We start from the raw sequence: 12,787 nt of genomic DNA on the forward strand, positions 1-12,787 counted from the left end.
TTCAAATATATTCATGAAAATAAAATTATATTTAAACTCTCACATGGAGTTTGAATCAAACTTTCTATCTGACCTTTATAATTTCTCCTTCACCCATTCACATGTAGTATCCTACAGGGACACTCAACAGTACCAACAATAGGAATGAAAAAGGGGCAGGAGGTGGCTCAGTGGATAGAGCCAGACCAAGAGATGGGAAGTCCTGGATTTGAATCTGGTCTCACTTCCTAGCTGTGTGATCCTGGGTAAGTCACTTCATCCCAATTGCCTAGCTCTTACAGCAATTCCATGCCTCGGAACCAATACATGATATTGATTCTAAGTTGGAAGATAAAAGTTAAAAAACAAAAAATGAAAAGGTGCTACGATATCACAGCTTGTGGCTGTCCTATGAGTGGTAGAGAGTTTTTACAGGTAAAAGCTGGACCTGGTGAATACAGAGACCAGATGTAAAACTGCTATTTGAAAGAGGAATTAATGACTTTATCATCTGGGACTCAGGAAACATGCCAGGCCTCTGAAATCTGCAGATGACTAAATCTATATATGGGCGTCCTGACACTGTCTGACAATTCCACATCCTGCTAAGTCATCCATTATGGTGGGATTTGTTGACATCAGCCTTCAAGTTTTTATTTAGGACAGGATTGTTCCTATTTCAATTAACCCCAGCAACAGTGCCATTTACATTCTCCTTTTTCTTTTCAAACATTTTACTGATGATCTTGGAAGAAAAAATTGTAAATTGCTTTACAATGAATCCCCTTCTTCACTCCAGCTCTCCCCAAACTCCCCACAAACTATCTCTTTCTTATAACAAAGAAGTGTGTGCAACAAATCAACATGTTGTCCTTGTTTGACAATGTATGCCTCTTTCTCCACCTGGGGTTCACTGCCTCTAATGAGAGGTAACGCCTCAACATCCTCTGGTGACCTTGCCACCACTCACAGTGAACTGTGTACCCTATTGAGGCAATAATATCAACTGCTTGCAAAATAAGTTGTTGGAGGGGTCAAACATGTGGCCTGTGCACCCATGAGGGCCACAACACTCCCAAGCAATGCCTGAACTGGATTGGTTCTCGTCTGATTTTAATGTGTTGATATATTCATGAAAAAAAAAAATGAAAACGTGATTTTCTAAGTTAATATACGATCTGGGATCCTTGTGTATGGATTGATGACCCCCATTTCTATTTGAGTTTGACATCATGGATTTAAGTGATCTAAGTATTGCCCATTCAAAGCAAGTGTTGTGTGAGGTTAAAAACATATCTTATTATGTATCAAATATATTATTATATAATTTTAGAAACCTGTGATTTTGTCTAAATGGTGTCCACATCGACTGACACAGAAGACAGCCATAATCTACCTTAGTTTGTGTCTTCCTGAGGATCTACAGCTGAAAAAAATTGATTCTTGGTAGCCAATCTGCTGCCTCCCAATATCCCTAAACTCAACAAAAATGGTCCTCTTTGGATGACAGGCATACTAGTTGGCGGCCAGGCAGAGCTTATTCTGTGCTATCAGCCTTCAACAACTGTAATAGAGAAGATAGAAGCCCAACCTAGGTTCAAATCTGACCTCAGATACTTCCTACCTGTGTGAGCCTGGGCAAGTCATTTAACCCCAATTGCCGAGCCTTTGCCATTCTTTTTTTTTCCTTCTCAGAATTGATACTAACACAGAAGGTAACAGTTTAAAAAAAAGAATTGTAGCAGAAGAACACAGTTAATGAGCCTTATTCATTCTAAAGGTGGTCAGCAGCTGTTCTATTGTCTGTGTCTTCGGAAAAACAGGACCACAACCGAGCTTTTATTTCAGGATGCTTTGAAACAATTTTGAGAATGCAGAGAATCAAGTTTCCACGTCTGTCTCCTCTCCAGGACCAGTTCCACACAACAAAAGCCCACCTGATTCCTTTTCTAACAGATTTCTTGTTAGTGCTCTAGCTCGTAGGTAGAGGAAGATATGAGAATAATATCCTGGCCTGTATTAATCACAAGCTAAAACAGTTTCATCAGGGACAAAGCCTTTTTTTTTTTTTAATTTTACCTAAAGCTAGAATAGGCTTTAATTCAGCGAGAGAGTCCTGTCTCATTTTCCAGATGCTCATTCTACAAGGGGCAAACTAGGATTTGAAACACAAACAAGTCAGGATTATCAACAGGTGCTGTACCTCTCCCAGGGGACCAGGAAAACAACCTCAAGGTACGCAGTCTGGGAGGGACCATTTCAAGAATGTAAATCCCAAAGCCAAGGACAAGGCTTGGGAATAAATCCCTATGATACAGCTAAATGACTCTGTAAGAACTTTATCCCCCAAGGGAACCTAGGTGGCTCCATGGATAGAATGTAAGACCTAGAGTTGGGAGGTCCTAGGTTCAAAGGTGACCTCAGACACTTCCTGGATGCGTGACTCTGGGCAAATCACTTTACCCAGTTTACCTCATCTCCTCATCTATAGAATAAGCTGGAAATGGCAAACACTCCATTATCTTCACCCACTTAACCCCAACTGCCTAGCCCTTTCTGCTTCTCTGCCTTGGAGCCAATATTTAGTATTGATTCTGAGACAGAAAGTAAGGGTTTTTCACCCCCTGTGATCACTGCAAATAATATAAGACTCAATATGGTGGTTAGGTTTGCTGAATTAATTTTTAAATATCCCTTTTAATAAAAAAGGGTGTTTTTTGGAAGGAATAATAAGGGAATAAATATAAATAAATATAAAAATAAAGGGAATAATAAGAAATATAGGTGACAAAAATAAAAGAAATAAATTTAAAATATATTAACAAAAGAGAATTTCAAACTCTGGCTACAAGTATGTGAAAGAAAAAGTTTTAGGAAAGGAATTCTACTCTTTTTCCAGAGGAAATGAGCCACACATAGCCAAAGAGTGCCTAATTCCCCAGTTTTCTTCTGTAGCTACTGTCAAGTATACAGAAAACACATTCCAGCCAAGAATGCAGAGCTCAGCTCGTCACTGAAAAAAAGTAACTATAATGCTGCCAGTGGACCACGAGAGGCCCTTAGTGAGCTGTAGCTATCTAAAAGTTAGCTGTGCTAAGAATGGAGAGTAGGAAGCCTTAACAACAATAATAACAACAACAGTGATGGCATTTATTTAGCACTATATGCCAGCCAAGCACAGCTAGGTGGTGCAGTCAATAGAGTGCTGGTCCAGGATATCAGAAGATCTGTCTTCCTGCGATCAAATCCAGCCCCACACTCTTACTAGCTGTGTAACTCTGGGCAAGTCACTTCACCCAGTTTGTCTTGTCTCCTCATTGATGAAATGAACTGGAAATGGCAAACACTCCATTATTGATGCCAAGAAAATCCCAAAAAGGGTCATGAAGAGTCAGACATGACTGAATAAACAACTGAACCATAAACCTGCCTGGCAACATGCTTAGCAATTTGTAATCACTGCCCATCTCTTTCATCTCTCTGTCTCCATCTGCCTCCCTCTCTCCCCCCCCCCCCTTCTTCCTTTTATTAAAGAAAAAAATCCTTGTCTTCAGTCTTAAGAGTCGATTTGAAGTTCTGGTTCTTTTAGAAGAGCAGTAAGGGCTAGGCAATTAGGGTTAAGTGACTTGTTCAGGATCGCCTCTCAAGAAAGTGTCTGTGGCTGGATCCGAAGCCAGGGTCTCCCAAATCCAGAGCTGCCTCTCTATCCACTGAGCCACCTAGCTGCCCCTGTAAATCTCTTTCTATAGGACTGGTAATATGTGTAATTTCTATAAAGGGCATCTGAAAGCCAGGCATGCGTTTAGGTCTTCCCTATTAAATCCACAGCAATAAAATGTAATCAGATGTGAATTAGGTGGAAAGACAGAAAATTGATGGACTCATCTGTCTAGAAACTTTACCACATCCTAAACTGGCATCTTTTAAAAATCCCTAGTCTCCCCAGCTCCCTAGAACCTTTCTGCTTGGGACAATTAAGTATGGAATTGGAAACCGCGATGACACAGACAAGAAAGGCAGAACTTGAAATCTGCTTTAGATTATGCAGCGATCACTCTAGTGCCAGGATTTTGAGGCTAGTGAGGCAGCCACTTAAGCACATGCAGCTTTTGAATTTCCCAAGTACCAAAGTTTCTGCTGTTTGTGTTGATTCCACTTTAAGAATTTTGAGAGCTTGGCTTTTCCCGCCCCCCTCCCAATTTGTTTAAACAAGCAGTTTCCTGGTGCTCATCCCCTGTATCATTCTTTGTAAAATGGGGACCAAAGAGCTCCTCTGGAGGGGGGAATCAATAACCTCCAGAAGGTCCCAGAAACATGACTCAAAGAGGAAAGACTTAGAATGGAAAGCTATGGGGATTAGAAGCCTCTCTTCCTGTTTTCCATGCACTTAAGAGCTGTTTCCTCTCATCAGGGTTTCATGAGGATGAGGGGTTTTCCAGGTGTAGTTTTTAGCCCCCAGAGTCAACCCGGACGACTTGGTGATGATTTCTGGACCCAAAGCTTGCTGTAACCGAGCAGGGCAGCCAAATGGGCTGCAAGGCAGCTGCTAGGGAGGGGTGGCCCCCGCCTGTGGATCATGTTGCAGCAAAAGCTGGTCCTTGTGGGCATCGCTGTGGTTACTCAGCCTTGTTCCCTTCAGTCTGCAGGGTGGCCTTGGACAGCGTTCTGTGGCTTTGAATCGCGAGGATCACCTTCACCTCACAGAATCCTTGGCTTTAAGGCTCAGCTCAAATATCATCTTTCCAGCCCTGTTTTCTTCCTGCTCCTCTCTTCACCCTACCACCAGTTACAGTGGCTTCTTCACTAAGATTACATTTCAATTATGCCAAATGTAGGGGCAGCTAGGTAGCACATTGGATAGAGAGCCAGGCCTGGAGCCAAGAGACCTGGGTTCAAATCTGGCCTCAGAAACTTCCTAGCTGTGTGAGCCTGGGCAAGTCACTTAAACCATTTTGCCTCAGTTTTCTCCTCTGTAAAATGAGCTGAATAAGGAAATAAACCACTTCTGGGCAAGTCACTTAACCTTGTTTGTCTCAGTTTTCTCCTCTGTAAAATAAGCTGGATAAGGAAATGACAAAACCCTCCTGGGAAAGTCACTTAACCTTGTTTGCTTCAGTTTTCCCCTCTGTAAAACTAAAAGAAGAAGGAAATGATAAACCACTCCTGGGCAAGTCACTTAACCCTGTCTGCCTCAATTTCCCTCTCTGTTAAAGGAGATGAAGAAAGAAATGACAAACCACACCAGGAGAAGTCACTTAACCCTGTCTGCCTCAGTTTCCTCCTTTGTAAAATGAGCTGGAAAAAGAAATGGCAGACCACTTCTATATATATGTATATATATATATATATATATATATATTTTTTTTTTTTTTAAACCCTTAACTTCTGTGTATTGGCTCCTTGATGGAAGAGTGGTAAGGGTGGGCAATGGGGGTCAAGTGACTTGCCCAGGTCACACAGCTGGGAAGTGTTTGAGGCCGGATTTGAACCTAGGACCTCCCGTCTCTAGGCCTGACTCTCAATCCACTGAGCTACCCAGATGTCCCCTCACTCCAGTCTATTTGCCAAGAAAACTAATTGGGGTCATAAAGAATTGGACACAACTGAAATGACTGAACAACAACAAGAAGGGTCAAAGAAATGGGTTTGGATCCCATCTCTACCCGATTAACAAGCTATTTGGCCTTGAGTCAGACCCTTCAATGTTCAGCTTTAGCTATAAAGTAGGGATAATAACACATGCACTAATTCACAGGGTTCTTTTTAAGGATCAAATTAGGTAACATATGCAAAAGGATTTTATACACCATGAAGCATTATACAAATGCAAACTGCTATTATTACATCCACAGCCATAAATAGCTTCTTGGTGTTTTGTTCCCATTGTACCAGGGTCCACGTGGCTGCTCATGAAGTTAAGATTTCCATTTTGAGAGGAAGGAAAAAAAGAAATTATTTCTGCCATACTGTTTGTGCAGGTGTTCTCTAAGACCCCCCTCCAGCTTTACTTGTCTATGATTCTTTTTTAAAAAAATTCTTACCAACGGTCTTAGAATTGATATTAAGTATTGATTCCAAGAAAGAAGAATTGTAAGGGCTTGGAAATTGGGTTAAGTGACTTGCCCAAGGTCACACAGCTAGGACGTATCTGAGGCCATATTTGAACCCAGGATGTGTCATCTCTCAGACTGGCTTTCTACCCACCGAGCCACCTAGCTGTCCCTGACTATGATTCAAATACCCTTGGAAAACAGCCATTAACCTTTCCTTGACCATTCCTGGCAGGTTGCAGGGAGAGATGGTGTCACCTGGATTTAGGATATATTTTGTTACTCACCTGAGAGACACAGACAGAATTCTCTCCATTTCAATTCTCCTCTTCAACACCTCCTTCATCATGCCCTTGTCGGGCCCCTGCTTCACCTTTTCTCTCCCGATCAAATACAAACACTTTGGGGTAAGAACCAAGTCTCTCTTTATGCCCTGTAAAGAGAATGAGTACAGTCAGGAGTCTGGGAAGAGTTGGTGGTGGTTCACCATGAAGGGCACCCTTGGAAGGGCTGTGAGCAGGAATCCTGAATGGTTTAGCTTTGGGGTAGTAAAGTTGTCGTACGTGAAGCTACCACAGAGATGATCATGGCTGGACTCTCCTACTTCCTGTATGACATGGACCCCTTACTCAGAATAACATTTTTTTTTAAACCCTTATACTTTCGGTGTATTGTCTCATAGGTGGAAGAGTGGTAAGGGTGGGCAATGGGGGTCAAGTGACCTGCCCAGGGTCACACATCTGGGAAGTGTCTGAGGCCGGGTTTGAACCTAGGACCTCCTGTCTCTAGGCCTGACTCTCACTCCACTGAGCTACCCAGCTGCCCCCTCAGAATAACATTTTTAAGTGCAAAAAATAAAGGAAACCAATTATATTAAAATATAGTGATCCAAAGAAAAAAGGTGAAGAATCCCTCAGTGATCTCTTTCCATTCTAGATCTAAGATCCTATTAAGGATGCTGGGAAACTAGGCCAAAGGCAGACTACTCAGAGGCTCCCGGGACCGAAAGTGGCTCTCCCCATGCCCACATCAGCAGCAGGGTCAGCATCCAAAGACAGCAGCTTTTATAATTGCCTCCTGATCGTCTGTGGTGTATCGGTGGTAGAAAATCTCATGGCAATGCAAAAACTAAAACTTCTTTTTCAAAAAACCCAAACTGGAGCATCTACATAAAGCAACATGGTTTGTGGTTTGAGCTTAAGCTATTTCCCCAGTCAGTCTCTGGGGAAGGGGCTAACAGGCAGTGAAATAACAAGAACGTGGCTAGTGGTGGCACCATGGAACAGAGCATTCAGAACACCCTCACACTGGATCATTACTCCCTAAATTATCAAGATTCTTTGTGCCCTTTTTCACAGGAGAAACATTTCTTCCTAATGAGGAAACTGTTTGTAGCTGCAGAAGACACACGGAAAGAAGCTCTATATTTGCTGACTGGAAACCAAGTTGCCTATTGTGAAAGGACCTTCTTTAATTAACCTTCAGTGTCTCAACTGCAATTATCAACCCCTAATTCTCCATGCCTGGGTGTTATGCTAGCATGTATGGGGCATAATGTTGGTGTTGGGGGTCAGGAAGACTCAAGATAAAATTCTACATCAGTCTTTGTGGAATCTTGCATCCTTCACAAAGCCCCTCAGCCTCTCTTTCCTCATCAGTAAAATGGGGTTAATAAATAGATCCTTATAGGGATGTTGTGATATGTAAGGATTTTCCAAATTTCAAAATGCTGTATAAATATTAGCTATTATCCAGTAACAACAATGATAACTACAGATACAAAGGATGCTGGAGGACTTTTTGGGGTTGATTGTGATTGATTCTCACTAAAGAGCCCTCGGAGAGGGAGAAAGGCAAAGGTCAGAGATATCTCTTTCTATTTTATGGGTAAAAAACAAAACAAAACAAGACTAGCAAAAGTAATCATGCTAGTGATCTGGGATTGGCAGAGGTAGTCTCCCGAATCCAGGTCACCCTGCCAGTCTAGGATTTCATCACTGACACTACCTCATTTGCCACAGATACCTTTGAGGTGTCTCATTTTTGTGGCACTCCTTGCTTCATTTTTATAAGTCTTCCTCTCCTGCCTCATCATTTCTTATGATTGTCTCCAACTGGCACCACTCCTTCCATGGTTTAGCACCATTTTCTAATTCATAGATTGTTAGGTCCCAGATATCACTACTTAAGTAATGGTGCATTGGATGGAAGCATTCTTTTTTCTTCCTTTTTAAAAAAAAATAATCCTTATCTTCCTTAGAACTGATAGTAAGTACCAGTTTCAAGGCAGAAGAGCAGAAAGGGCTAGGCAATTGGGATTAAGTGACTTAGCCTGGATCACACAACTTAGAAGTGTCTAAGGCCAAATTCGAACCCAGGACCTCTTGATTCCAGGACTGGCACTAGGTCCACTGAGCTACCTGGCTGCTCCAAGGCATTTTTAATGATTAAAGAATGGTAGAAGAGGTTGGGAAGAGTTATAGAAAAGAAGAAAGGAGTATCCCCAAAACGAGACATCCCATCCATGACAGTGGAGGTGCTGAAATCTTCAACTGGCAGAACAACCTGGATTTAGCTTCCAGTGAGCTACTCTATTAGAATTTCTAGAATCTCAGATTTGGAAGGCACCCCAGAGACCATCTATTCTAACCCAGCCTTGACCAAGGATCTTCTCTACAACATCATAGCAATGTTAGCTGTCATTCAGATGGCGTTTTATGGGCTATCAAGAGTTTCACATACATTATCCCATTTATTGTTCTGTGAACCAGGTGCTATAATTTCCCCCATTTTATAGGTAAGGAACTTGAGGTCCAGAGAGCAGTCAACAGGAAGTGATTTAGATGGTGTTTGAATCCAAGTCTTACTGACTTCAAGCCATCGCCACTTACTCATACCATATCAACTTAAAGACATCTTATAAAAGGGAAATCACTTCCACTTGGAGCACTCCATTTCCTTTCTGGAAAGCTCTGATTGTTAGGGAGTTCTCCCCTTACATCAGGGCTTAAATCTGCCTCTCTCAAAGACAGGGCTATCTTCTAAGACTCTTTGCTGGATTCAGCAGCCTTGAAAACATTTACCCATCTATAATTTATTATTTTGTGTAAGTAGGAAAATTAAACCAAATCAACATTTATTTCTCACTTGGCATAAATCAGAAGATATGGGCATAGGCATGGCCACTATTGGTCCTGGTTGCCTCTGAGTAGTCTGCCTTTGGCCTAGTTTCCCAGCAACCTTCATAGGATCTTAAATCTAGAATGAGAAAACACCTTAAGAGATCATTCAGGGATTCTTAACTTGGGGTCTATGACCTATTATTTTTCCCTTATCTATACATCAATTGGTTTCTTCTTTCATCCTTCATATTTGTTTTTTTACACTTAAAAATGATAAAAATCTAGTTGCTCAAAAGGAAATTATTAACTATTTTTCTTTTCACATCTGGGCCTTGGTGCCTACCTTGAATCTTCTGTCATACTTGATGACTGTATCTGCAAAGTCAATCTTCTCTCGCTTGCCCACAAACTGCCGGAGTTCTGGATGCTCATCCATCCCAATGTAATCGCCAATGAAATTCCTATTAATGCTATTTCTCCTTCTCTCTTTCTTGTTCAGGAGCAGGTCAGAGGCTGAGATTTCCCCAGAAGTCAAAGAATACAAAGCAAAGAAATGATTGTGTAAGAAGGGAGTAGGGAAGAACTTAGCATGAAAATACAGAATATTGTATGACTCTTTTAGGGGAATTGTATGTTAATATCCTAGCAAAAATAATGCTAATTTCCATACCCATATGGTGCCAGACTAGTCTCAAGATATTGATAAATACATGGTCAAATTTATTTATATACCTTCTTCTCTCATTTGGACATATTTCTTTCGGGCCACAAATTTCCTCCAAGTTTTCTGTATCACCCGAGCATATCCATCATATTTTCTCTCTCTCATTTCTTCCAGAAGAAATAACTGTTAAATGAAGAAGAAAACAAACTCAGCTATTTTCTAAAGAGTTTTATTGATGCCTTTTATTTTACACCAGTCATTTCTCTGTTCATCCCTCCCCTGGTGAATCCTTCCTAGTAACAACAAAAAAGTCAATCAAAGCAGACATATCGAGAGTTTCTGACACTACATACAGTAATCCACCAGCCATTTTTTGGTTTTATTTTGAGACTTAGTCTTCCTAGTTTTCCCAAGCTGTTTTCAAACTGGGCCAGTTCCCCTTCTATAGGTGGTCTGATAGATAGTCCACTGCTCCCAGCTCCCAAAGTCTCAACATATTGGTGCCAGATTTAGTGTTATAGACCTCTGAACTCAGAACACCCAAATTCAAGAGACCCACTAATCTCAAGAGTCCTGGAGGCAGGGACTTGAAGGCATGTGTCACTATTGATGGTTCCCACAAATCATCTTAGAAATTGTGAAAAATCATGTCGTTTTTACTAACAAAAACATTCAGTTCAATTACTCAGTTGAGGGAACTTTTAATTTTGTGATTCATCCTGAGATAAGGAAATTAAGGGTTTGAATCAGAATCACATGCTTCTTCTTCTTTGGGAGGAAGCATGGTACAATGAAAATAAGACTATTTCTTGAGCCAGGTATTCTGAATTGAATTTCAAATTCTGCTAATTACTACATTAGTGACCTTTGGTAAGTGAGGATTAGATGACCTCCAAAGTTTCTTCTAGCTCTGAATCAATGATCCAGTAAAGAGGTAGAGATTGGGACTGGGTTTATTATGACCTCATTGATATAATGAACTTCCAGGGAAATGAGCTTTCTCTACTAAGGCAGGTTAGCACCTTTTTGATCATTTATAGTTTTAGAGAACTGTCTAGAACTTTACAAGGTTAAATGACTTGCCCAAGGTCACAATGCCATTAGGTGCCAAGAGCTGGTACCTGAACCCGAACTTTGATCCAGTTCTCGCTCCCCTATGCCAGGCTGTTTCTCAGTTGCCTTTCCTCAAATAGGTGGGAAAATATTTCAATGATTAATTATTATTTATTTCTCATTAAGAGCTTGTAATAGAAGACAAATAGATCTGATTGTATAGCTCATATTATGGAATTTAGCACAGTCTCATATAATTTTGTTTTTATTGAAAAGAATAACAACTAGGATTTATATAGAGCTTTAAAGATTTACAAAGTGCTTTACAAATATTATTTCGTTTGATCCTCACAGCAAATCCTGGGAGGTTGGGTGCTATGCTTGTTTAACAGATGAGAAAACTGAGGGATGCAGTATTTAAGTGACTTGTCTAGGCTCACACAGGTAGCAAGTATCTGAGGTAAGATATGAACTTGGGTCTTCTTGCCTCTAGATCCAATGCTCTACCCACTGTACCACCCTACTGCTTCATGTCTTATTTTCCTAATTGCATGGTAAAATTTTTGAGGGTAAGGATCATGTCTTATATGTGGCGTCCCTTAAAGTGTGAAAAATATCAGATGCTTAAAAAATGCCTATTTAAGAGGTAGCTAGGTAGCACAGCGAATAGAGTGCCAGGCCTGGAGGCAAGAGGATTTTGGGTTCAAATTTGGCCTCATACACACCTCCTAGCTGTGTGACAGTGGGCAAGTCACTTAATTCCAACTGCCTAGACCTTATGGCTCTTCTGCTTTGGAACTAATACTTAGTATCGATTTTAAGACAGATGGTAATGGTTTAAAAAAAATTGATACAAAGGCAGAAAGTAAGAGTTTAAAAAATGGACGTCTGTACTAGCAGCAATGCAATGACCCAGGACAATTCTGAGGGACTTATGGAAAAGAACGCTGCCCACGTTCAGAGGAAGAACTACAGGAGAGGAAAGATAGAAGAAAAGCAACTGCTTGAACACAGGGGTTGAGGTGGACATGATTGGGGATGTAGACTCGAAACTACCACACCAATGCAACTACCAACAATTTGGAAATAAATCTTGATCGATGACACATGTTAAAACCAGTGGAAATGTGCATTGGCTATGGGAGGGGGAGAGGAGGTTGGGGGGTGAAGGGGAAAGTAAGAATATGAATCATGTAACCATGATAACTTTTCTAAAAAATAAAAATTATTTTTAAAAAAGGAATTTTAAAAAATGCCTATTTTTTGAAGCAATTGATCTCTGGTAATATATTGGTAATCCCTTTAAAGAATTTGAAGAGTTTCCATTTCAAAATACATACAAGGTAGATTTTGGGGTCCTGAAAATGAGAGTGACTAACGTTTCATTATCTGAAAACATCAGCTTCCCATCTCATGTGACTTTGCAAATCATTTCCAGACTGAAAGTGATGAAACACAAATGTGTGATGGTAAACACTTTTGCCACTGTAATGCTCCATCGGTTTAAGGGTGCTGAAGCAAAGGGTGATTGGCATAAATTAATCAATCATGAAAACACATATTAAATGGGCAAAATGATTTCCTTGCTTTTTGCTGTTTTTCTTCTACTACTTATCAAAGTTTTTAAGCACGGAGCAATGTTCCTGACTTCACAGAATGAAACTGAAGGGAAGAATAAAATTCCACAATGTAGAAAACTAAAAGCCCATAGTAAAAATATTCTGATATAAATAACTGGGCTTAGTTATGAAGGAACAGGACTTTATTTCTTGTTTCATATTTCTATATTCCTCGCCACCCACATTCTCATCAACTTCTTGCAATCTGTCTTCTGTACCCACTGTGCTACTGAAGCTGTTCTCTCAAAGCCACCAATGACTTCTTAGTTACCAAACCCCATGGTGGTGATAAAGAGATGG

General features: G+C 40.6%; 1 protein-coding gene across 1 annotated transcript in view; it reads right to left on the reverse strand.

The window, feature by feature from the left end:
• MYO1E (myosin IE) overlaps positions 1 to 12,787 on the reverse strand; it is a 175,700-nt gene that overhangs the window by 39,880 nt on the left and 123,033 nt on the right. The window contains exons 20-22 of the mRNA XM_044660107.1: positions 9,884 to 9,998; positions 9,495 to 9,664; positions 6,317 to 6,462 (exon numbers count right to left, since the gene is read on the reverse strand). Coding sequence (XP_044516042.1) covers positions 6,317 to 6,462; positions 9,495 to 9,664; positions 9,884 to 9,998 — 431 coding nt within the window. The remainder of the gene's footprint in view (positions 1 to 6,316; positions 6,463 to 9,494; positions 9,665 to 9,883; positions 9,999 to 12,787) is intronic.

This window comes from Gracilinanus agilis, chromosome 2 (assembly GCF_016433145.1).
Source record: "Gracilinanus agilis isolate LMUSP501 chromosome 2, AgileGrace, whole genome shotgun sequence".
In the NCBI taxonomy this organism is placed as follows: Eukaryota; Metazoa; Chordata; class Mammalia; order Didelphimorphia; family Didelphidae; genus Gracilinanus; species Gracilinanus agilis.